The sequence below is a fragment of the Epinephelus moara genome, chromosome 4, assembly GCF_006386435.1.
Source record: "Epinephelus moara isolate mb chromosome 4, YSFRI_EMoa_1.0, whole genome shotgun sequence".
Classification (NCBI taxonomy): domain Eukaryota; kingdom Metazoa; phylum Chordata; class Actinopteri; order Perciformes; family Serranidae; genus Epinephelus; species Epinephelus moara.
The window spans coordinates 23976001-24001061 of record NC_065509.1 but is presented as its reverse complement, the minus strand read 5'-3'; the positions used below and the strand labels follow the sequence as shown (position 1 = coordinate 24001061).

The following is a 25061-nucleotide window of genomic DNA, read 5'->3' as shown; positions in this document are numbered from 1 at the left end:
AATTGTTCTTTATGTTTCTTTATGTTACGTCCTTGTAGTTGTATGTCTGTATTTTACAAACTGCCAGGCTAAAGATACGGTCCCGTTACCCTTCTGTTCAACAAAATAGCTCCGTACACAGCATTAAAAAAAGACACAATTTTGAGGTTTTTCATGAGGGTAATGAATAAATATTGCTCAAAACATTGACTGTGAACTGTTTGAAAGCAACGCTATAATTTGTTGTCTAGAAGTGTGATGATGTATGTGTGTATATAAAGTATTGATACTTTATAGATACCACATGCTTAACATGATACGATTACAGTTAATTATGCATTTGACAGTATCAAAGCTATCAAAAACAGATCTACAGTCAGGTTTCCAAACCAATGCTGCACAGATAAAACAACGGAGAGGAAAATGTTAATGTCCTCAACCCGTGGCCAGGAGTGTATTGCCATTTATTTAAGTGCCAGAGTGCACCTGTGATGCACCAACCTGGTCTCACTCCAAACTTGTTGAAATTTGGCGCTCGGTCAGTGATTTCTCGTGTCAGACACTGATGAATAAAGCTATCCTTTCATGGTGACATGATACACAGCCAGTCGGCATTATAGTTGAACGGCGCCTGGCGGCATCAGGGGGACACGCGACGAAAGTTAAGGTGGCGAAAGTCCGTGTAGGGCTGGTGGGTCAAACAACCGCCGACTTTCACCCAGGAGGCTGATGTTGGCTTTACGTAAGATTGTAAAGCCAGATCCTGTTTTTTTTCTAAACCCAACCACGCGCATATGTTGGCAAAACGTAACCACATGCGTTTGTTGTTGAAGTAAAAAAAACGTTAATACGTTGTCGTACCGCCGTAGTACGTTTATTTTGAAAGAGACTGTATGCAAACTGTACATTTCCTGTGAAAACGTAAGAGTATTTTGAAAACAGACGATGCGTGTAACAGGCTAAAGTTGACACAGCGTCCTGGAACGTCAACAACCAACGCACCCAGGGCACCTTGTACGTTGTATCTTGATGTGGAAAGTCCATGACTAAACGTCTATATGTGATGAGGTCAGAATACGAATGAGTTGGACGCACACACATGCATGCACCGTTAAGTTGTAGCTCGTTTTGCTGGTAACACTGTGCCTATGGTTATGAGTTTACATAGGCTATATTCGTCAACTGTAACTATCAAATAAAGAGATTTTTTTTTGCTGCCTTTTCGTGTGTACTAGTTAACAGTTAGCAGCTGTAGAGAACATGAAGGTACGTCATGCCATGTGGGATGTGAGCACCGTCATCTGAGGAATGCACTCTGTTTTCTCTGCTACCAAAGTGTTTGCACTCAGTCCAAAAACAAAGTAGTTTACAATGTGGTGGTACTGCACCAGGGTCTGTAATCTAGGCTTGGGCTTCAAAGTCATATGATTCAGTGTTGTTTATCGAAAGTAGTTTGTCCAAATACCATTTCCTAACAGGCACAGGTAACAGAGCATGATCCAAGATGGCATCCCCGCCCATAAGTAATAACTTCATGTTTTTAACTGCTGTCACACTATGACCAAACACGATGCATTTGGCTGAGAGTCAATGGCTAACACGATCACTCGTTCACTGAATCACCAGCAATTTTTAAGTTAGAATGTTTTCATGTCACTCAATACATGAATTGATGTTTTGAATCAATTGACACACCTTAAATGTCAACATGACAACATTGAACATTACACTGGTTTTTATATGATGATTGGATCCTCAAGCACATAAAAAATGTGTATGAATTTCAACCAGATTATAGGAAATATTCTATTTCCTCACTTGGAGAAAAAAGCCCTGTGCTGATGCTCTACAGCAGTGCTACACCCCTACCTGTGGCTGTTACGACATTCTCTCCAGTAACGCACCCACACTGGAGGTGTGTGTTCAGTGACTTTTTCTGTACCAGGACTGCGTGCAAAAAAACCAAGATTATCCTAGTATTTTGTGTGCCGAGGACTTGTCTTTTTGCTGTGGTATCGAAAGAGGCATCGAGTATTGTTGATGGTATAATAAATTCTACATTTTGCACATGTGCATCAGGGTTTCAGTTGGCTCTCCACTGTGCATACTCCTCCTTGATATGATTCAAGGTGTGGTATTTTGTTGTTGCCAAGCTTTAATGTTAATGTATGTTTTTGTCTATCTATGACTCTCTACCATAACTCATAAAGAGCAGAGCCCTTTCCACCAAATCAAACTGTAAAACCATTTTCTATAAATAGTTAAAGGATTGACAGAAGTGTCTCTGTCTGACTGAGGACTGTGTATTTCCTCCCTCATATTTTACAACGTAGTCATGGAAGAAAGGAATCACTTCCTGGCAGACAGGAGAGACAGTTAGAGTAAAATCTGTCGAGCCGAACTGAAGAAATGTCTACCTTAGTTGTTATAAATACCAAATAAGTGTTTCCATGTGGTTGAATGGGTTGTAAACCACCTCCATCACTTGTTTCCAGCCAGTACCTGACATGCAGATGGATATTATGTACACTTCAGTGTCAGTCCTCAAAGGAAATAGCTTGAAGTATGGAGAAGGTTAAGTGTTAATGTGGCAATAGTTTGAGGCAATGTGTGCTGACAGCTGTGATGAATTGTTTCCAATGTACTCGTATTACCACTCGTATGGTGTTTTCTGCATCATCCCACATGATAATCCCCATCCATACTTAACTACAGCACATCCGTACTGCCTCCGAGAATGGTAGTATATATTATAGTCTTTATTTAAGCTGCCCTTTATTGGTACAGTATGGTTGTAATTTTCTGTTTTGTAGAAACAGTTCTCAGTTACTTTTACAGTATGATACAATACATTTGCTAGCTTTATGCCACTGAGTGAGCAACAGCAGAGACACGATCTGCGTTCTTCGAAATAGACACATAACATTAAATGCTACACATTCAAATGTCACAACACATTTTACATAAAGTGATAATAATAAAAGTCCATTTATCACTTTTTCTCTTCCATTCTCTCATGTTGTGAAACATTTCCATTTATTTTGTCCAGGTTAAAGTTGTGATACTTTGTGTTTCCACTGGAGTGCACCCTTGAGTCAGCATAAAAAAAAAAGTTCATTAAATTGATGACCAACAAGTTATCGGGCTGGTCTCATTTAGTTCTCCAGAGCTTCAGTACTATTCACAGTTAGATGAAGAGCATATCAGGGCCATGTTTTGCTCTGTGTGTTGGTTGGCTGCAGTGGAAGGATTTTGTTAGACAACTTAGCTCCATCCACATAGAAGCATCATCACTTGTTCGGTCCTGGACGGGTGGAGGCCGGCTGTCTGCGCACAGTTGGTTCTTGCTGATGAGGTGTGGAGTTGCTGAGGTCCCATTTTGTCCCACTGTTGTTTGTTGAATTACAGAGAGAGTGGTTACTAACAGGCGGAAGAGACACACAAATCGAGAGGATTCAATGACTTTGGGGGAACAATATGCGGAAGGAAAGGAAAGAATCATTCACTTAATAACCACCATGGTGAGTGTGGATGAGCTCCTAATCTTGGTAGAGAGACAAGTCAGTTTGTTGCATCAATAACTTTAATGTTGTAGGAGGTTAACGTGGGTGCCAGGGGGGTTAAAGGTTGTGTGCACGTACAAAAAATATTGCTGAGAAACTGCTGTAATAATACTATTTTTAAGAGACAGTACTTTTTATATTTCTTTAGCTGTAAAGACAATAAAAAATAAAATATTTTTAATTATGCAAAAGTAAGCAAGTTTAGATAAAGTAGAGAAATTAACAATAAAAAATAAATAACAATAATTTCTCCTGGTTACAGTGAAGCCACCTTGTTTTTTTTTGTGAAAACGATCATCCACTATTTGCAGTATTATCTGTAAAAAAAATCTTTCCCAATTGAATACAGTAGTTGTGAGATGTAAAATTAGCTTCCTGTGCGAGTGCTGTCAGGATCTCTCCTCTTAAAGACATGACAAGGCATCATTAGTTTGTTTCTTTTCCGTGTGTCTGACTATATTCAGTCGGCCTGTCACAATATTTCCGTTATGAACCTATCAAGGTCAGCAAATATTATCAAGGCCATGTCCATAAATCATATGATATTGCCTTTGGGCTTACATGAACATTTGTTTCCATAACAATATCACCAAAGTTTTAGCCAACATGATGCCAGAGTAAACAGCAGAGTCTTTATGGCCATTATGAGACTTGGGTGCAGCACCTAAGGTCAATGAGCAGGAAAAAAACAAACAAGAACATGATATATTTCTCTGTATTTTATTCATTTTTAAAAATTTCAGTTGTATTTTTTTCCACATTCCAATTCCAGTATCAGAATATTCTTAATTTAATGCTTATTGCTCTTTGATGGTTTTCATACATTATTATACTGTTATATTGTCATCATATAGGTGGAATAAAATGGTCTTAAATTAACAATAACATTTTTTATCACAATTATTTTTGGGACAATAAATTGTCCAACAAAAGTAGTTCCCTTGACAAGCGTAATATCATATACTGGTATGACAAGTATCATAACACAGTGCTCATGTTGGCTCACATGGTGAATTTTGATAAGTGTTGTTTGACTTTGCACTTTTTATGTATTTAAGTGGCAATTGACACATTTTTGCTTTAACTTGCCCTTATGAAGTAAATGTGGATTGCACAATGTAATGGCTGTTGAATAATGGCACAGTGGTTCCCTATAAGCCTCACCCCACTCTGCAATTTTTTCTGCCACCGGGTACGATCTCCTGAGGGAACAAAGCCATTTCTTAAACCATTGCACAACCAAAACAAGAAGATGATAACTCTTTTGTTTTCCCCGGTAGCTATCCCTAGTTACGTAAGATTAACAGTGTAACTTCTGTGCAGATACTATGACCAGTAGCGGAAATGGTGGACGGTGAAACAACAGAACTGTGTAAGAAAATTAAAAAGTTGTCTGTTTCCACTTTAAAGTGCATTTACTGATCTCAAGATTGAATGCGGCAATTACCAGAGAGCCTTCACAATGTATTTGTAGTCAAGAAGCAACAAAATCTACTTTTGTTTTTCTGTTGCTTTAACTAATAAACACTTTACAAAGCAGCGCAGACAAAGAGCAAACCACTTAGTCGATACAAAGAAACGAGAGCAGGATGTGAAACTGGATAATGTATCTCCTCTGTGCTGAAAGGAAATTTCTTGGCCTAATAAGCATATTGCCATATGGCCTGATGCACTGTGAAAGACACTGTGAGGATCTGTGTGTCACAGTTCATTTGTTCTGGGCCTGACATGCTCTGTGTTGGCAATGGGGATGTCAGTGTGTATATCTACTTACGTGGTGTATTATGGGTGCTCCTACTGCGGCGCTGAGGGCTTCCAAGTAGAGGAGCTGTAAATCTCTGTCCATCTTTTTGTCTGTCTGTTGCTCTTTTCCTCTTGGGCTGATGGATTCTGGTTCTTGGTTGCAGCCGCGGTACAGTGAACACAGCACCCACCTCACCAGCACAGGCTCAGCACGACCTGCAATGAATGAAAAGGTTAGAGAAGTAGAACATTTGTGTGTGACTGATTTAGCTTTTGTGTTTTATAGTAAGACAGAGATAAAATATATAAAGCAGTGCAATAAGCTACTGAGAGCAACATGTCACATCCAGCATAATGCACTTGATGACAGTCCTGTCTCACCCTAATTTGAATATGAAGTATCACTCTTTTTAAGGTAGTTGAATTATAATTGATGAGTTTTGAGTCACGACTGCATTCAAGAACTCTACTGCTGACATTAATGTCTCTGTATCATGTTCAGTCATGGACAGGATAAGTATTTGCTGATTATAATTTACCTTTCATTGCCATTGACATCTGTGGCAGCAGTGCCATTTGCAATTTGGATAGTAGCTGTGGATGTCCCGCTGTTCATTTCTTGAAGCATAAAGTTTTGCTCTGCTAGACCTGCCCTGCAGGTGGTGGGGGTGTGGCCACACAGCAGTGTCACCTCTGTAAGCTGCTCTCTGGCTGAGAGGGGGAGAACAAACAGGAAGAATAAAAACAGGAGGAACAGGATGAGAACAAATAATGTATTCACACTGGTTGCAACAGTGTGTTGGTCATAAACAAATGAAACTAATTCTGAAACTGTAAATTTACCTGTGCACTTTAAAGGCACAGTTCAGCCCCAAATCAAAAACACATATTTCCCCTCTTTCCTGTAATGCTGTTTATTAATGTAATTATTTGGATTTAGTTGCTGATTGTTGGAGATAACAGCCATAGAGATGTCTGATTTCTCTTGGATACAATGGAACCAGATGTTACTCAGCTTGTGGTGCTCAAAGTGCCAGAAAAATACATTTGAAAAACTCAACAGCGATGTCTCTTTCCAGAAATCATGACCTGCGTACTCAAGATAATCCACAGACCTTGTTGTGAGCAGTTTCATACAGGAACTATTTTCTCTCTAACTGACTACACCCACCAACTGTATCACTGCGCAGAAGGAAGCATGCATTTACTGCTAACACACCCAGCACCACTGAGCTTGCTAACATTACAGCTCAGCCGGGGAGGACACCATTAATGTTTGTTTCTCGCGTTGTCACAAGCATAGGGCTGTCACGATAACATTAATATGTTCGATGTTGGCTATCTACATGTTTTTTCTTTCTTTTTTTATGGGAGAACTGCATATTTATACTATGCTACAAATGCCAGCAGCATGATTAGCTGCTGAGTGCTGCACGTTTGGCGTTTTTGTCTGGTCGCTGAGAGTTGAAACATAATTATTCAACTTTGTGTAAAACACTGCAGCCTCTCGTCACTGTCACTTTTCACACAGCTGTCCACACACAGAGGAGGAGGGTTGGGACAAATATCACAAAGATCAACCATCACATCGCTGAACAGCAACACCGGAGGACAAATGAATGTTGAACCCACACATACTGATGGGTCCATCCTTTTTTCCCACCTGCTTCAGCCTTCCCTTCATCCGGAGGACGTGCTCTTCCTTGTGCGGACATCTTTACTTCCGTGGATATTCAGTATGACAGCAACCAGAGGCAACCACAGCTGAAAATGCTGCGTCCCTTTTTGCACTTTATTACTCTCATATTTTTTTTGCTTTAAACAACAAACAAGAATTAAATTTGGTTCAAAACTGCATCATCTTTGTCATTTAAAAAGCAGCAATATACCTAATAACAGCCTAACAATAAAGTTTATTTACAAAGCTCTAAAATCAAGATAAATAACATAATTCCCAAAATCAACAAAAAATTACGTTAATATCGCATATCCCACTGTTGAGCCACCCTCAATCACAGCAGGGGAAATTTAATCCCCAGTACAGCCCTACACAAGCATTAGCCTCTCGTCTATGAGCAGCTGCACACCTCCTTCTGTGCAGTGATACGGTCGTTGGGTATAGAAAGAAAATAGTTCCTACATGAAACTGCTCACAACAAGGTCTGTGGATTATCTCGAGTAACCAGGTCATGATTTCTGGAAAGAGACATTGCTGTTGAGTTTTTCAAATGTATTTTTTGGGTGCTTTGAGCACCACAAGCTGAGTGCCATGTAGCTCCATTATATTTGAGAGAAAGATATCTGATATCTCTAACTCTTGGAAATTCATACCAAATTAATCAAGATGGATAAATAACATACATGTAAGAGGGAAAATAGGACGTTGTGATTTTGGAATGAGCTGTTCCTTTAAGCTTTCTACAGCTTTACCTGCTGTCACAGTGGGAGATGGCTGTCGGCACCTCCACCCACTGTAAGAAGGGCATCGACATCTCAGTAGATGACTGTAGGCTGACCTAAAGTCCCTGTTGAGAGCTCCATAGAGGATAGGGTTAAAGGCTGAGTTGGTGTAACCCAGCCACAACACAACAGGGAATGATGGTACTTTGCTTGGGTCTGGATTCTCCTCCAGGCCCAACACTGTGAAGAGGATAAAATACGGCAGCCAGCATACAACAAAAGCCCCTATCACTGCTGCCAGTGTCATTGTGGCTTTGTGCTCCCGCAGAGCCACTGCTGTAATACTGGTAACCAAAGTGATACTGCTGGAAGGATTGTTCCTGCAGTTGTTACTCGTGCTGCTATTGGGTCGGGCACTGACAATGCGTTTGGCCTGTGCCCGTGCAATCCGAAGTATTTGGAGGTAGGTCCAGCACATAGCCACCAGAGGCAGATAGAAAGTCAGTAGAGAGTCAGTGAGGGCATAGGGTCTGTTCAGCTCAAAGCGGCATCTCCCCTCTTGAGCCCAAGGCCCGTAGTTCTGCACCGTGCCATTTACAGTATTCCACCCCATTTGGATGGGCAAGAAAGACACGGCCACGGACACTGTCCAAACACTGGCCATGGCCACAGCAACTCTCCATGGCAACACCAGCGAGGCATATCTCAGAGGCATGGTCACTGCCAGGTAGCGGTCCACACTGATGGCCAGGAGGGTGAGGATGGAGGCAGTGCACAGCATGACATCCATGGAGATGTAGAAGTTGCAGAAGGATGGGCCGAGCGGCCACTCGTTGGTGAGCTGGAGGAGGGCGGAGAAAGGGAGAACCAAGAGGCCGAGCAGCAAGTCTGTCACAGCTAGAGACACAATGAAGCAGTTGGTGAGGCAGCGGAGGCGTCGAGAGGCGCAGACAGCCAGGCACACCAGCACATTACCGCCGATAGTCAGAAGGATGAGGAGGGACAGTATGGCACCCAACAGCACTTGTGACAACATTATCGCTGGTGCTTCACTGGAGACAATCTGATGACGTCATCACTGGAGCTTTGTGTGAACCATTGTTACTTTTTAGTTTTAAACTCGATGTGAGGTCTCACTTTTTTTGCAAAGAGGACATTCACATAATGAGCCTTAGGCTCGCATATAATGTTATTAAATATGTTCACGCAGAGCGCCCGAGTGCTCCCATTTATTAAGGTGCATACAATCTAATCTCAGGGTCTCCATGGTCAAATGTGACTTAAGATCTTGGCCCTTTTGATCCCTCAGCGTCTTTCTCCCAATATTTCCTCTTCGTTTCTAATTTACTTGACAGTTTGCTGTTCTTGCTGGGCCTGAACCATAGCTTTTAACTCTCCTAGGACTTGACCACACCAGCACTCATGACAATATTCATCAAAACAACTACTACAGGAATATGGTCGCACAACATTTTTAATAAATGCTGCTCCTGAGAATTACTAAATTAGCAGTACGCCTGGCTGTCGAAATATTTGTGATGGCTGTTGAACAGCTTCCTGTCTGTGTTGCTGAGTCGTGGTGGTCCATGGTCTCATTTTGGCTTCAGCACCATCTTCTATGGCTGCGGTGACACCTAGTGGACAGAGATGAAAAACACAGTTAGTAATCAGCACAGTGGTTCCTGTAGTTAGTACTGCATAGCCATGCATACACACAACAAAGAGCTGTTAATTCATTTTGGTTAGGTTATAACTGTAACTTTTAATACATAGTTTATAATTTATAGTTGATGTATTGAAATAAAACAACTATGACTGGATGAAAAAAAACACCTATGGGTACATTCTCATTACTCTTAAGTGTAAAATATTGAGACAGTTATTTATCAGTGCATGTGTCTTTGTGAGTGTGTAAAAAATCTTTGACCTCTGAGCCTCTTTTTTCCATCTATGGACTGATACAGTGCACCAAACGATGAAATCAACTAATGTAGACTATTCAAAATATTATTGGACAAACACAGTCACAAACTGACATGAGAATGGAGAATATAAAGAAATCAAGTAAAACAAAACTAAATATATGAAGTGCTGATTTGGCGACAGGTTTGTAGCAGCTGATAAAAATGATAAATTAGCACCCACTGTCAGAATGATTTACAGCTTGTTGGAAAAAGTTGAAAAAATCTGCTTTTGGATCGAGTAAACTCTGAAGACTTATGTTGAGACACAGTTTTTGTTCTGTGATAAGGTTCGAATAAACAGTGTGAAAAGATTTATCTCAAGACTAAGCAAGACACTGCCGATCTGTGGGCGCACACAAACACACACACACACACACACACACACACACACACACACACAAATTGTCTTTCCATACCTGTCCCTTTTCCTCACTACATAGTTGTACATTTTTCTGGGGGGTACGTTCAATACTTAGGACATTTGTTTTCCCCAGTGTGATGAAAGTAGCAGAGAGTTTTATTCTGACAAAATTAAGACAGTTACACCAAAAATTGATGCAGCAACCGCACAACTTAGTGCATCAAAAATCAAGAAAATGCATTCAATTAAGTGTTTCATTTTCATCATTTTCTGGCAGAGGAGCCCCAAACCCCTCATGTTGAAATGAAACCTTCGCCTTTGCCTCACTGCGAAGGTATAAAACTAAAATTGGTCCTGAAAAGGACAGCACTACAAGCACATCTGCACGTGAACTAAATTTAGTTCCGGCATGCTTGATTGCTGAGTTGTGAAACAAAACTTCTCCATAGTTGATGTGTGATTCTAAAGTCAAGCCTTGCATGCATGGTAAAGAATTCAGTATGGGAGTGCCACAGTAATAGTTAGTCCAGTCACAACAATTATGTATCAGTACTGCTTAAAAAATGCAAGTTACTGTCAAATGTAAAGGTATTTGTTACTTATAACATTCAGTTATTACAAGCAAAAGTAAAGCTGCCATTTTACACAGTCAGCTAATGGAAATTCCAATCTATCTGTAATAAAACCATGAACCAGGACAGTAGTTTGTTTGGCTTTGGACAAGATGTGTAATTGTGTAAACAGCCAGCATGGCTTAGTGCCTCTGAGCAATCTGCTGCAGCTGAGGTGATGTCAGGTCTTGTTTTGGTTTCAGTATTGTTAAACATGATTAACATTTTGATGTAGCAATGCCTCAGGCGGACGGTTCGGCCTGACTGATGAGGGAAATATGATTAGAGCTGATGAATATGATAATAAATGTAGTGACCAAATAATGCCCATGAATAATAAAGACAGGTTTTTGATCAAATGGCATGTAAAAATAACGTCTGCTAGTAAAGTAAATACTTTTTGGCAAAAGATAATTTCTTATCGATATTGAGGTGACAGTATTGCAGTGCTGTTTATCAGTCTAGATCAGTGGTTCCCATCTGGTGCAGCCACAGGGTCCAGATTTCTTCTCAGTCATTAGTTCAAGGTCTACACAGATTAATGCATTCAGTGTCATGCTTGTATTTGGACATGTCATCGAGTTAGTTTGCTGTCATCTTACAGACTGTGAAATAACAAAAATCAAAATAGGCACTTCAAAATAAAAGCCCTGTGCCAGAAATTCACTGCACTTAAAATAAGGTGTGTTTTTACAGACTACAGACTTGAGTCACTTGCGGTCCATTCAGAATGGACCCGACACCCACTTTTGGACTGGCATCTACCAGTTGGGAACTACTGGTCTAGGTTTTAGTGTGACTTAATGAGTGTTGGAGATATCGGCCGTAGCAGTGTTTGCCTTCACTCCAATATAATGGAACTACATGGCACTTGGCTTGTGATACTTAAACCAGTGGATTGCCCCCTCTGGGTTGGGGGAGAATTACTGCCTCAAGCAAGGGAGTTCAAGTATCTCGAGGTCTTGTCCACAAGTGAGGGTAGAAAGGAGCGTGAGATGGATTGGCGGTTTGGTGCAGCTTCTGCAGTGATGTGGGTGCTGTGCTGGACCGTCGTGGTGAAGTGGGAGCTGAGCTGGAAGGCGAAGCTTTCGATGTACTGATCCATCTACGTTCCAACCCTCACCTATGGTCATGAGCTCTGGGCAGTGACTGAAAGAATGAGATCGCGGATACAAGCGGCCGAAATGAGTTTCCTCCGTGGGGTGGATGGGCTCAGACATCCGGAGGGAGCTCGGAGTAGAGGGGTCAGTTGAGGTGGTTCAGGCATCTGATCAGGATGCCTCCTGGGCGCCTTCTGCTGGAGGTGTTTCAGGCATGTCCTATTGGTAGGAGGCCCTGTGGCAGACCCAGAACACGCTGGAGGGATTACATATCTTATCTGGCCTGGGGACACCTTGGGGTCCCCCAGGAGGTGCTGGAAAGCGTTGCTGGGGAGAGGGATGTCTGGGGTGCTTTGCTTGGCCTGCTGCCCCCGCGACCTGACCTTGGATAAGCGGATGAAAATGGATGGATGGATGATAAATTCAACCACAATGTCTCTTTCTAGAGATCATAAGCCGGTTACTCAAAATAACCCACAGATGACGTTGTGAGCAGTTTCATGTAGGAACTATTTTCTTTCTACTGAACTACACCTGCTTGCCGCGTCACTGTGCAGATGGAAGTGAGCATTTACTCAAACACACTAAAACAACCTAGATTAAAAATAATTGATCAATAGTCCTTCTGATTAATAATTTTACCCATAATAAAACTATGGGTAAAAGGAAAAATATGTATTTTTGATTTTGGGGTGAACTTTCCCTTTTAAAGTTTCTGTTTCTTAGACCTTGTGGAGTTTTATTTGTCCTCTGTGAACTCACTCATTAATGGCATGTGGGCATGAGTTTTTAATGTGTGCTTGGTGGAATGAGGGTAACCACTTGATAAGTGAGGATGTGTGTGTGTGTGTGTGTGTCGGTGTCGGCGTGTCGGTGTGTGTGGAATCCATGCGTTTGCGTCAGTGGGTGGTGGGTAATGTTTGCTCGTCTATTTTCTAACACTGTAATGGATATTGGGAAACTTGCCAGATTTGATCCAGAGCCGCTCACTTATCACCTCAACGAGAGAGAGGGAGGTGGAGAGGTGAACGCCACTGGCTTCACATGAAGACGTGCAGAAAGAGCATTAGCTTACATGATACAAGAAAATCACAGAATGACAGGTTTTAATTAAATCTCGGTCTACGATAACCACACCACCATCTCTAATCTTTGAACTCTTCTAATCTTCGCTTCTTTTGTTCCGTGGACACATTTCTGTTACAGACTCGCTGCTTTGAACTTCATCCAGCGCAAACACTGATAACAAAGCCACTAACGTATGAAGTGCAGCTCTCAAATGCACATGACATCTCGGTCTTTATATTTGACAGAACCACAGGCTGACTCACCGGGAACACACATTTCTGCTGTTTTCATCAGCAAAATCTGTCTCTCACACTGACAGTCACTGTCTTGCTTTGTCTCCCACACAAACACACACACACACACACACACACACACACACTTGCTCACAGTAGGAATGACTTTTGGCTTGGATCCAGCGCAGGCCTGTGAGGAATGTCCACATATGGACATGTGTTGCAGTCACTAGAAGTTTTTCAGTAACCTAGTCTCAACCCTGGGACATAAGGGTATATGAGTGTGTGTGTGTGTGTGTGTGTGTGTGTGTGTGTGTGTGTGCGTGCGTGTGTGTGTGTGTGTGTGTGTGTTCACACAGGCATACTTGATATCTACTTTAAGCCAAATGCATTAGTTCCTTTTCCCATGTTTCAGTGCATGTGTGTGAGAGCACAACCATATTGGTTTCCTGTTTATTTTTGCATAAACATTTGTGTTTTTATAAGAACCATATTAATACAACAATCCTGTCCACTCACTTATCAAGAACCACCAAGTAAGCACAAGACTTATGTGGTGCAAATAACGTACATGCATTTTTATTTTATCAAGTCGCTGTTGGTCTGCAGCAGTGTTACTCAACTTACAACCCCTGAGATAGGCCCTATCTGGCCCACCGATAGGGTGCTGGGTGGCCTGCAGACCATTTTTTAATTCACAGTGATAATACATTGATTCACATTGGGATTTTTTGTGCACTTTAATTGTAAAAAAAAACGCATAAAATTGAGCTTATTTATATAAAAAAAATGCCAGAGGAGCCAACTCCCTGTTTGAGGTGCAGGCCACACCACGAATGTCTGATGTCTGATCTGTGCGGAGCTGCTGCGACTGGATTTGCCTTGTTTACTCACTTTATCTGATTACATTCTTAATGTTTGTTTATTAACTGGCCCCAGGCCTCCTGTCATTTTGCAAAATTGCAAAGCAAGCCGAGTCTTCCTGGTCTACGGTTACAGTAAAAAGTCCCAGCGAAAGTCAGTGAAAAGTCATCCGCCTGAATGTTGAAGTATGATCCCCTCCTATAGTAAATAAAGCATCACTCATTCAGACAGTCTGCTACTTTATTACTGACCATCTGTTTTACTTCACAAACTTCTCATTAGTTGTCCCTAATGGAAAACAAGTGTGAGTGTTGCTACATCTGTATATACAATCGCAGACACACTCGCATGTAGGCGTGCATGCACACAGCCTGAAACATATGTCTTAGTAATGGATTTTGAGGACTGTAATGGATTGTAATGACTGCTGAGTGCTGTGTTTTCCACAGGATGTAAAGGCCGCTCTACTTTCCGTGGTTTTCTGCACCGAGAAGAGACAACAAAATGTTGTCTCTTCTCGGTGCAGAGACAACAAAATGTTATGTGCATATGTGGTGTTAAGGACAGTGCACGAAGGGTTCATCCCGGGACAGGTCTATGTGAGCGTCACAAGCAACAGTTGGTGGACATAACGGAGATGAAATATTAAGTGAAGGAGCTCCTAGACAGTTTCCTCTTCTTGTCTCCCATCCTCCAGCTTGAGAACGATGCAAATGAGCTGGAGAGGTTTCATTCTGCCCCATCTAGACCTTCCATTACTCAGTAAGTGGTCTGGTGAAAAGAGCCCAATTTGGGTATTGAGATGAAAGGCAAGGCAGAACAGAACTTGGAACAGTAGCTCTTTACCAGACACGGTCTGAGCTCAGAGATGAGTAATGAGGTTATTTACCTCTCAGCTGGGGCTTGCTTCCTGATTTGTGAGATTCTCTGAATACCAAGTGTTCATTTTGTGATTTTTTTTTTTCCTTTTTTTTTTTACCGGCCAGATGTGTCTTTTTTAGAAATAAACAGATAAGGAATATCTGTTCTTCTTCAGCCCGATCATTAACCAAAATAATCATGTCCCAAATGCAATGTGATGTGTCGGACTATTTTCACACAGGGTCAGGAAACTGATTAATTCTGCCCTCTCACTGCAATATTGGGATTAGCTCTGAATTGTCAGCAAGGTGTGAAATTAACTTTTTCTATGCGGCTGCCACAGACGAGACACAGATACTGCAAATCGCTCACTCATTAATTCACTTATTCATTCCTTCAGCCCATTAAAATTCATTCACAGTCAGCCTACCTGCCACCTAGCGGTTGGTAGGAAGTAGGACATAGTCTTGAAATGTCTCATTGAACCACATCACTCGCCTTGTCTCTGTAATGCTGCTGAAATTTGTGGAAAGCTTTGTGTCAGCAGCACTGCATGCACAAGTACCCGCAGTGACACCATCAGTTACAAGATTTTTTGATAATGGATGATCAACTGCAGAGGGGCCACAAGATTAGACAAACGCAAGATGGAAATCAGCAGTAGCTGGTGTTTATTCTGTGATCTTCTGAACCTTTTCTCAGAGCTGTAGGTTGTTTATTTTAGATTTAATATAGCACAAATCACAGGGCTTGTTCAAAATAACCTCACCCCCACATCATGTACATAAAAAGAAATTGCACGGAGCAAACACCGCCTCAATTGGTTAGTTTTAAGCCACCTATAAAAAGGCCCGTCAGTATCAGTTTAAATATCGCTATGTTTAGAACATTTTCAGAGCTTTATCTTGCTGTCAGACATCCTCTTTCAGACGGGGAACTGAAGCCGCTATCTCAAAGCCACCAAACTCCACTGACAAAAACAGTAATTTACTTTGCAGAATATGGGAGGTGCAGGTCTGCTGGGATGTTTGTTAAGAAAAGAAAAAATGGAAGTAAAAGTATTGTTTCAATTGTAATTCTGTATGATTTGCAGTTATTCTTCACAAAAAAAAGTAAAAAAAAAAAAAGTGTAGCCCTTTATTGCATTTAAAAAAATGCTTTAACGTTTAGTCAGCTTAAAAGTGCTACGGCCTGGTGCCTTTTCCTCTAAATTTTGCAAAACATTAATATCAGTGGCTAGTTCTGAGTCTCCCTAGCTAGGTTTGCTATGGATTCCAAATTTAAAAAAGTAAAAGTCTTGAAAGAAATCAGAGGATTTAGTAGTGTGTGGACAGATTAGTTTGCTTTTACCATCAACACTGCTAAGCTAAAGTATAAATAGCCCACTGCAGAGTAGCCACTAGCCAAATGTAGCCACTGAAACATATCAATCAATGCTCAGTTAGCCTTAGTAATTTTGATAGACTAATTTAGATTTATTAGCCTGTGTAACCCTTTTCTGTATCCCCTATTAAAAATGTAGTGTATAAACTGATATTTATTTTTTTAAGTGGGTCTCTTTAAGTGACTAAAATAAGTTTGCTGCTACCCCCCTCCACAGCAGTACATTGTCTAGCTTCCATAATTGTAGAATTATTAAATCAAAGACACTAGCAGAGCAGCACAGGACATGAAATCAGCACAGCAGTAACGTCAGGTAGGTCGGCCCATCTTATGCAACTATATATCTTTAAAGTTATGGCTGAAAATAAGAACAGAAAGAAGCAACTTTTCCCCTTTCACATATATCCACAATTTACAACAAATGTTGTCTACCTGGAGGTGTTAGTGCAACGTCATGGTGATTCAGTCTATAGACCTTTTTATTACTATTTTGCTTATTATTGCCTTTTTATAACAGCATTGGCCCCTGTTTACTTCCTGACAGTGACTGCATTAACAATAATTTCAACAGGAATATAAAGAGCCTGTTTACACCTCGTATTACGTGATGTGTCTCAGGTGATCCAATCACAAGTGGACTGCGCTAAATACAAGTGTAAATGACAACCAAGACACATTGTGATTCAGGCACTTAAACCATTTGGTTTGGAGGTAGTCTTGGACGCATTTGACCTGTCCATTGTTTTGCCCCATGGAGGGAGACCTGTTGAATTCTGCTGACGGCGATGTCTTCAGCTGTACGGTTACATGACTGCCGAGTATGCTAGCGAGCAGCTAAAGAGTGTGGACGTAATAACTGCGCAGGGCCCTCACACCTTTTCGTAGTGACATAGGCAGTAACAAAATCTTAACACAAGTGGTTAGCTAGTGATTCATGGTAGACACAGATGTGAACAGCGATGCATCTCGGCTGTCTATTTATGTTCGCATTACAGAAACACATTAATAGCTGTTATTAAAACAGATTAAATGGACCCATTTAGAATGTTTAACGTTGTGAAGTTAAAAAGGTCAGTGCATAACAGAAAGGGAGGGAAACACAATTGTTATTAGGTCAGTAAACATTTAATTAGTGAGGTCTGTCATATTGACAAATCAGGCAGGCAGATGTTGAAAGCAACTTTTGTCCCTGCGCGCAGCGTCCGTCAGAGCGACATAATGCAATCAGACATCTGAATGCTTCAGTTGTCCTATTATAATTCAATTGAGCAAAAATATTTGGCTCACTCACTTCCTCTGCTTTTACAAAGAAATCTATAGCTGTCTGCATTTTTGTGCCGCGCCTGTGTGTGTGTGTGTGTGTGTGTGTGTGTGTGTGTGTGTGTGTGTGTGTGTGTGTGTGTGGAGGGGGTGGTGGTGGGGGTGGTCTGTATGTGTGTGCGTCTGTCTTCCTGTTTGTCTTTGTTTTTGTCCTTGACAGAAAGACCCAGAGAGAGAGAGAGAAAGAGGGAAGTGGTCTGGGATGGAGGGTTGCTTGGTAACAGTTGTGTATCCTGACCAGCGGAGGGAAGCTGTGGAATCTTGCCGAAGCGTGAAAACGAAACATGCAGAGTGACAGACATGAGTGCAGACAGGTACACAGACGGATTGGGGGGGGGGGGGCAGACACATTAAATATGCATAGAGGCTAACAGCATGCATTGCTGTGTCACAGACATACATACACAAACAAGCTCAGGTCACATGGGGATAATGGCTTGCCCTCAAATGTGTCAGTCTTGTCCTCACCATACCTCTATTAAACATTACAGCTTCTGTATGAAGTGGCTCAAGTAGACACGCATTCAGATATTTGTACAGAAGTGGAGTATGGACTGACACAAGTCCAGAATCAACACATTTTCTGTTATACCTCACAGTTGCACTTCCTAGTAGCTATTTAAATAGGGAACTTTCTTAGCAACTGTTGAGCACCATGCACGGTTCTCTGACCCAATCATGACACTAAACCACATCCTCTCTCTCTTCTGTTGGCGGCTTCAGCTGATGCAGACATAGTAGATTGACTTTGGTTGCTCACCTATAATACTTGCAAAAAATCTTTTTTTACGGCAACAGAAGAAAAAACAAGGTGGCGATTTGAGGGGGGACGCCGTTAGCAAAATGACTAAAATACGTCCCTCCTAACCGTCTGTCCCTCTCCTTCCCAGGGGTCTGGACCCAGACATATAACCAATAAATTATTGAGAATGATTGATTAAACTTTGACATCGGTTTCAATTTTCACATGCATAGTATTTGTAGCACTGGTTTCGCAACCAGAAATGTCACACGTCATTTCATTTGATGCTACTTAGCCAAACAAATCTGTGCGTTCTGATGAGCATTGCGACCTGAGTGAGTTACACTCACGGGGGAGATGAGGTGACAGACAACAGTCGGACAAATAAGTGAGTCAGAGGAAATTATTTTCACGCTTATTCTATGGAGAGAAGAGTAGAAAGCAAAATCAGAACATTTAATCTAAAATGAACAGACTAGTACTGTACATGTTCTTCCCACGGGTAGTTCAATGTCTGATCATATGTTCTGAGACAGTGGTGATTATTAAATGGAGCGCAAACAAACACACCTACCAAAATCCAAACTGAGGGCTCAGGAAATGTTTTTTTTTTTTATATCAATCAATCAGTCATTTTATATGTAGCATGAAATCATTTAAGGTAGAACTTAAACACACAAATCCTTTACCAGTGATTTGCATTAGTTAGCGTTAGCAATAAAAGCCACAATTTCTGAACATTTAAGATAAAGCGCACCAGCTCCGAAAAACCCTCAAACTTTATCAGCATAAAACCCAAGGACAGGGCTGTCACAGTACAGGCTGAATGATTCGTATCTCTCAGAAGTGCAGAGCAGGAAAACCATCACAATGAACATTTTTTATCTTTCCTGATGCGGCCAGTATAAAACTTGTGAATTATCATTTGAAATAAAGATGAAATTCTCTAGGAGGGCTTTATTAGTTTTTTAATTTTGATTTAATTTTTATTAAGATTTCCCGTCTTAGTGCTCCAGTAGAGTGGAGAATATAATCATTATATTTAGCAAGTCAGAGAGAAGTCCTATCATAATGAACTATTCATATCTACTAATTTGCAACTCTGATACCCATTGTGCTCAAGTACAAGGAAATGAGCGGAGGAACAGTGATCAGCTCCTCTGCACTCTTATGTTCTTTCTTTCTATCTTTCTTTATGTCTGTCTTTGTATGTATCTGTAATGATCTAAATGTTTGCCCGTCTTTGTGTTACTATGGAAATTCACACATCGGAATTTAAAGCAAGTTCAAATGTAGAACTTCAAAGTATGACATGTGGCAACAAATAAAAGATAAATAAGACATGCACACAGAATAATCTCACTTCCTCATTTCCAGGACTGATTAAATGACCCCTTTGTATATTTGTCCTTGGGCAGAGTTCACATGCTCACAGGGTCAGGATTGACTCAGTCACACTCTCCACACCCACAGACCGATGGATTTGCATCGACACTAAAGAGAGAATTACAAAATGAAGAAGACCTTGTTTCCCCATAACTGCACTAACAAACACTCAGGGCAGGAACTGATGCTGTGAGTCTGCTGAGGACAGAGGTCGCGTGTCAGTACCCGCGCGCGCGCGCACACACACACACACACACACACACACACACACACACACACACACACACACACACACACACACACTGCTTCTCGATCTATATCTTTTATTTTTTCCTGTCTTTGCATTGAAATGTTAAAAATTGTAACTCTAAAAAGCAGGAAATGCTCCACCGTCTAATATCAACAAGTGATTTAAGCAACATTTTATTTAGTTGTGCTGGTAATGAAGTGAAGCGTTTATTAAATATTTCGCAAATATTGAATGAATGTAACTCGTGTGATTTCTTTTCCTCTGATATTCTTGTTTGGCTGCTGAAATGCACACCAGCAAATCAATGCAGACTTAGAGCAAATATTGAGCCAAACTTAATTACGCTGTCACGCCACAAACACAGCTGGATGCACCGTGTTTTCACACACACAACTCATTCAAATTCAAATGTGGTGACAAATTAAATATATTTCAGCAAGTATAAAGTAGGAAATTATCAACTCACCTCAGTGCTGCTTTTCCTTCTCTGAGACGACTGCCCCCGCTACTCTGCTCTGCTCCCTGAGAGACGAGAGAACAACAGTCTCAGTCTCCACAGCCCGTGAAGTGTGTGCGTAATGAGTGTGTAAGAGTGTGTGGGAAAGAGAGGAGAGAGAGTGAGAGAGAGAGAGAGAGAGAGAGAGAGAAAGCGAGGGAGCACTTCACACATAGCCCTCTCCATCTTTGTTTCTCTTTCACTCTCTCTGCGTCTCCTCCTATTATTCTTCTCTGTCTCTTCAGGGTAATTTGCTCCTGAAATTATTTTAATAGCTCCTCCATTCTCTTCACGCCTTCTAACTTGCATGTGCCAGCTGCTGCGATAAAGCAAAACTGTTGCCGTTGGAGACCGGCCTGTGTTACCTGAATAATCCAAGCAACCTGTTGCATTCAGGCCTAATGGAAGAGCTGGCAAATAAGTCAAGTTTGTAGTGGATAAAAACACAGAAAGACATGGTATTCATGCATGCACGCATCATTTCTTGTATTTCAAGATTTTTTTTTTTCTTCTTTTCATGTCCCATGCTGACACAAATACCACATCTCTCTAAACTTTAAACAGTTTAGAAATTCAGCGACTCTTTTGAGCTTCATAGATGGGTGGCTTTCGGATAAATCTATGAGAACTGGCACCAGTTGCACTGGCATGATGTCAATGACCCGATAGGTCACAAGGATTTCTAAATCAATCTTTTCTATTTCTGGTGCAGCCTTTTACTCAGCCTTTGTATCTATTTTTCATGCGCTTTGGCCTCCGGTGTGGCTCCTTCATCCTTTCCAATGTGAATTCATCTTCTGGGCTGAAGGCTAACATTCATAAGTCATTATCACATCTCTTTTCATAACTTTTGTCCGTTTTTGGCTTCATTTTTCTTATCGGTCTCATCTCTGTCTGTCTTTGGCTCTGTCTCTCTTTCTGTGGCCTTGTTCATATTTTAGCTGCTGCTTAATTTAATCTTTCTTTGTGTCTTTTTGTACCTTATTCTCTCTGTTATAGACTGTCCTTCTGCCCGCTGTCTCTTTTCATTCTTTCATCTGCATATCGCTTCATCTCTGCCTGTTCCATTTATCACTTTTTTCTTTCCACACACCTTTCAAGCTCCACCCTTATTTCTCCTTGTGTCACAGCAACAAGGTTCCAGTTTTGTTCCACTACACTGAACTATGCGATAACATATCTTTCTTTATCATTCTTTCTTTCTTCTGTCCTTCTCTCCTTCTTTCTTTATCCACCTGCCTGTCTTTCTCGCACTCTCCCTCTCAAAAGCACACAATGTCTGTCACTCATTTCCAAGCGTCACCTTCTTGCATGCACATACTTGTTAATGTTTCTATGCTCACCTTTATTTTCTGTCCTTGTTAAATCCATAGTGTGTTGACAGCTCTTGTGTTTCCATAACAACATACCTTCTGATGTTTTTGAGCTGGTTGAGGTGACCTGACTGGCACTCCCACCTACCAACACCATAGTTGGGTGTTCCATGGCTTTGACGCCTTTGGGCCCCAGTGTTCCCATGCAAGGCAGGGTAAGGAAAGAGATCATTTATTTGAACTGGTAGTGTGAAAGAGGCAGTTGGCAGTGGTACCTCAAATTCCATTAGCATTGTGCTATAAATCTTTATTATGGGAAGTTAAACCACAGCTCCCAGTCTAGGTCAACAGTTTAAACTATGCTTATCTTGATAAGATAAGATGAGGTAATGCCAGGGGAATAAAACAAAAGCTGAAAAATGATTCAGAACTCTACCACCCTCTTTTGGATCTGCAAAGTAATGACATAATTATCAAGGAAATCACTCATTTGTTAGTCACAGGCAAACAGGCAAGACAAATTTAGCCAAATTTAGAAATCCCTTACTAATGCTGCATGTGATAATGGCGAAAAAAACTGTCTATATCCAAAAGCTTCTTGAATAAAGCCGGGCAAGTGGAATTTTAAAGCAACAAGCTAAATATAAATAAATATAACTAATATTTGTGTTTTGTGTTAAATATAAAATTAATTCTGATGGTAAAAAAATTTAAACTCACCAAACTTTAATGAAAAAAAAAGAAGACCTCTGTGGCAAACACACGTTTATGATACTTACATAATTACTTTGTTTAGCAAGACAATCCTCACAAATGAACACCACTTTCATAGTTATTGAAGCCTAAATACAATTCTCAAAAGTAAAAAGCTAAATTATAGCTGCTGCGCAGCGATGAGTCGGGTCCAGGCATTTTTAGGCAATTCTGAGCAACAAGCAGAAGAATTGGAAGACATTTAGGAATTTAGCAACACAATCTGCCTTTTGCATCAGCTGAGGCTTGAACTCACAACCTCTGAGACTAAGAATAAATTTCTATCTCACTGAGCTACTTAGTCAGTGACAATTCATGTGTAGCTTCAAAAATTGACTAAGCCAGACGTGTAGGTTTAGCAGCCGTCTATGCATGGAAAACCAGATTTCAAACCACTGTAAAAAATTTAGTTATCGAAACAAAAATCTGAAAATACACATATTGCATCTAGACAGCATGGAGATGTTGGTAATTTATTTTAACAGTGATTGATTTGCTCCATAAGTGAAAAACTGATGTTTAACTAGTTGAGCTATATGCAAAGTGAGAAGCCTCAGATGGTTTCACACTGAAGTATTGACAATGGATCTTTGTGCAAAGTTTGGTTTATTTTCTTTTTTTTTAAACTTTTTATTTATGCTGTGCAGTTCATACATTCGTCTTTTCACAAATAAGCATTTCACATTTCTCTTTAACTTTGTATGAATTTAAGTAAAGAAAAAACAACAACGATACAACAAATCAAATACCCAGTACTAAAAAAACAAACACACAAACAAAAGACGAAGAAAAAAACAAACAAACCCAAAACAACTAAATATACAGTAAGTGTGCAAGCGACAAAGATATAACCATTTTATGTTTTTCGTACAATTTCATTTTTTTTTTTTCTCTCCTTCCCTTACTTTAGTTACAGGGCTCAAAAGTAATATTTTACACTGATAGCATTACTGCCATAGAATTTTAAATTAGTAGCATAGCACATCGTTTAGTTGTGCAAAAAAGAAAAACAGAGAAAAAAAAAATAAAAAGAAACAACACAAAAACGAATTGGCTCAACACCACATATTATATATATATATATATATATATATGTATATATATATATATATATATATTTTTTTTTTTTTTTTTTTTCTCTTTTCTCTTCCATCCCTTTCCTTCTTTTGGTTTATTTTCAATCATGAGAAGGCAGATTTTCTAGCAGGAAGAAGACTTGTAGATGCTGAAGATAAACTGGAGCACAAGAAGATGTTTACATTACAATATGGATTCTGCATCAGTTGAGGCTCGGACTCGCAACCTCTGGAACCTAAGACGGTCATCTACCACTCTGAGCTAATTGGCGAGTAGCAGCTCAACAGTGGCTTCACAAATTGAGTAAGCCATTCACTGTTGTGTAGGAAAGCAGCCATCCGTGCATGGAAAGGCAGATTTGAAACCACTGTAAAAAATTCAGTTATTAAGACAAAAATCTGAAAATACACATATTGCATCTAGACAGCATGGAGATGTTGCTAATTTGTTTGTAACAATGATTGATTTGCTACATAAGTGAAAAACTGATGTTTAAAATTGCCATTTTTACATTGACTCCAATTGTTCACATTAGAGCAAAATTCAAAATTCTGTCAAAAATTCAGTTTTTGAGATAAAATTCTGAAATTTGCCACACATCATCTACCATGACTCTAGAATTTTGTCATTTCTTTCATGAACATTTAAGATTTATTTAGCAAGAATTTGCATGTATATGTTTACAGTACCGTTTACAGTCAAACATTTTGATGCACTGTAGGCTCAATTTTTGATAAATCAAAAATCTGAGAAACATAGTTTTTGTAGGACAGTCTGAAGATGCTCTGTAGCAAGTTTGGTGTCAATTGAGCAAAAATTGTGGGAGGAGATAGGTTTAAGAAGTTTTACAGTTTTTGAAAAAAACAGAGTGATGAACTTCATAATTTTTAATAGGTTTAAATGTACAAAAGTTTCTTCAGTATTGGGGCTACAGTTTGATGAAAGTTGTGAAGTTGTAGCACGTATGGTTGATTTGTTATGAATTTTCAAAGTTTTGAACTTTAGACGCTTGCTGTAGCGCCACCATCAGGACTATTGGCTTGAGTTTACAGCTGAGGATATCTGGCATGAGACTGGACCTTTGTGCAAAGTTTGGTGAGTTTTCACCCATGGGAAGTATGATTTCCTCGGAAGAAGAAGAAGAAGAAAGAAGAAGAAGAAGAATACCTAGGACCCTAATTAGGCTATATGACCTGCACCACCGTTGCATGACCAAACGTAGCCCCTTTTTAGCAACTGTCTTTTAAAAGACACATTGAAGCTTCAAAGTTCACAAGTGGAGTGTTTACTGACATATTTTATGTCATAGAACAAAACCTGAAAGTCCCTTAAGCTTGTGTTAACCACAGACCTTCTTTCAGGCATCTAACCAAAAACCCATTAAAAAACCCATTGACTGAGGGAATTGAGGAAACAGGAGTGCGAAAATGCTAACTCGTTTCTGGATTCTAGGACTTATTCCTTGGGCCTAGACCCACTTGGTACCCAGGCAGCCCTAGCATAACCCATGTGAGGCCCACTTGAGTAGATCCATCTATGTGGGCATTTGGCATGGGGGCTGGAGGTTGTGAGTGGGGATATGCAATTTTATTTT

The 25061-nt window shown here is 40.4% G+C and overlaps 1 protein-coding gene across 2 annotated transcripts; it reads right to left on the bottom strand.

The window, feature by feature from the left end:
* Positions 1-2734: 2734 nt before the first annotated feature.
* Positions 2735-20396, bottom strand: hrh2a (histamine receptor H2a). 2 transcript variants are annotated; one of them, XM_050043188.1, is made up of 5 exons: positions 20295-20396; positions 7716-9319; positions 5825-5996; positions 5317-5501; positions 2735-3399 (listed from the first exon to the last, which is right to left on the bottom strand). In XM_050043188.1, the coding sequence occupies exons 2-4, from the start codon at positions 8719-8721 to the stop codon at positions 5492-5494; spliced, it is 1188 nt and encodes a 395-aa protein (XP_049899145.1). In that variant the 5' UTR covers positions 8722-9319; positions 20295-20396; the 3' UTR covers positions 2735-3399; positions 5317-5491. The 2 variants fall into 2 exon arrangements, with proteins under 2 accessions (XP_049899145.1, XP_049899144.1); XM_050043187.1 differs by having other exon boundaries at positions 2735-3366.
* Positions 20397-25061: the final 4665 nt, after the last annotated feature.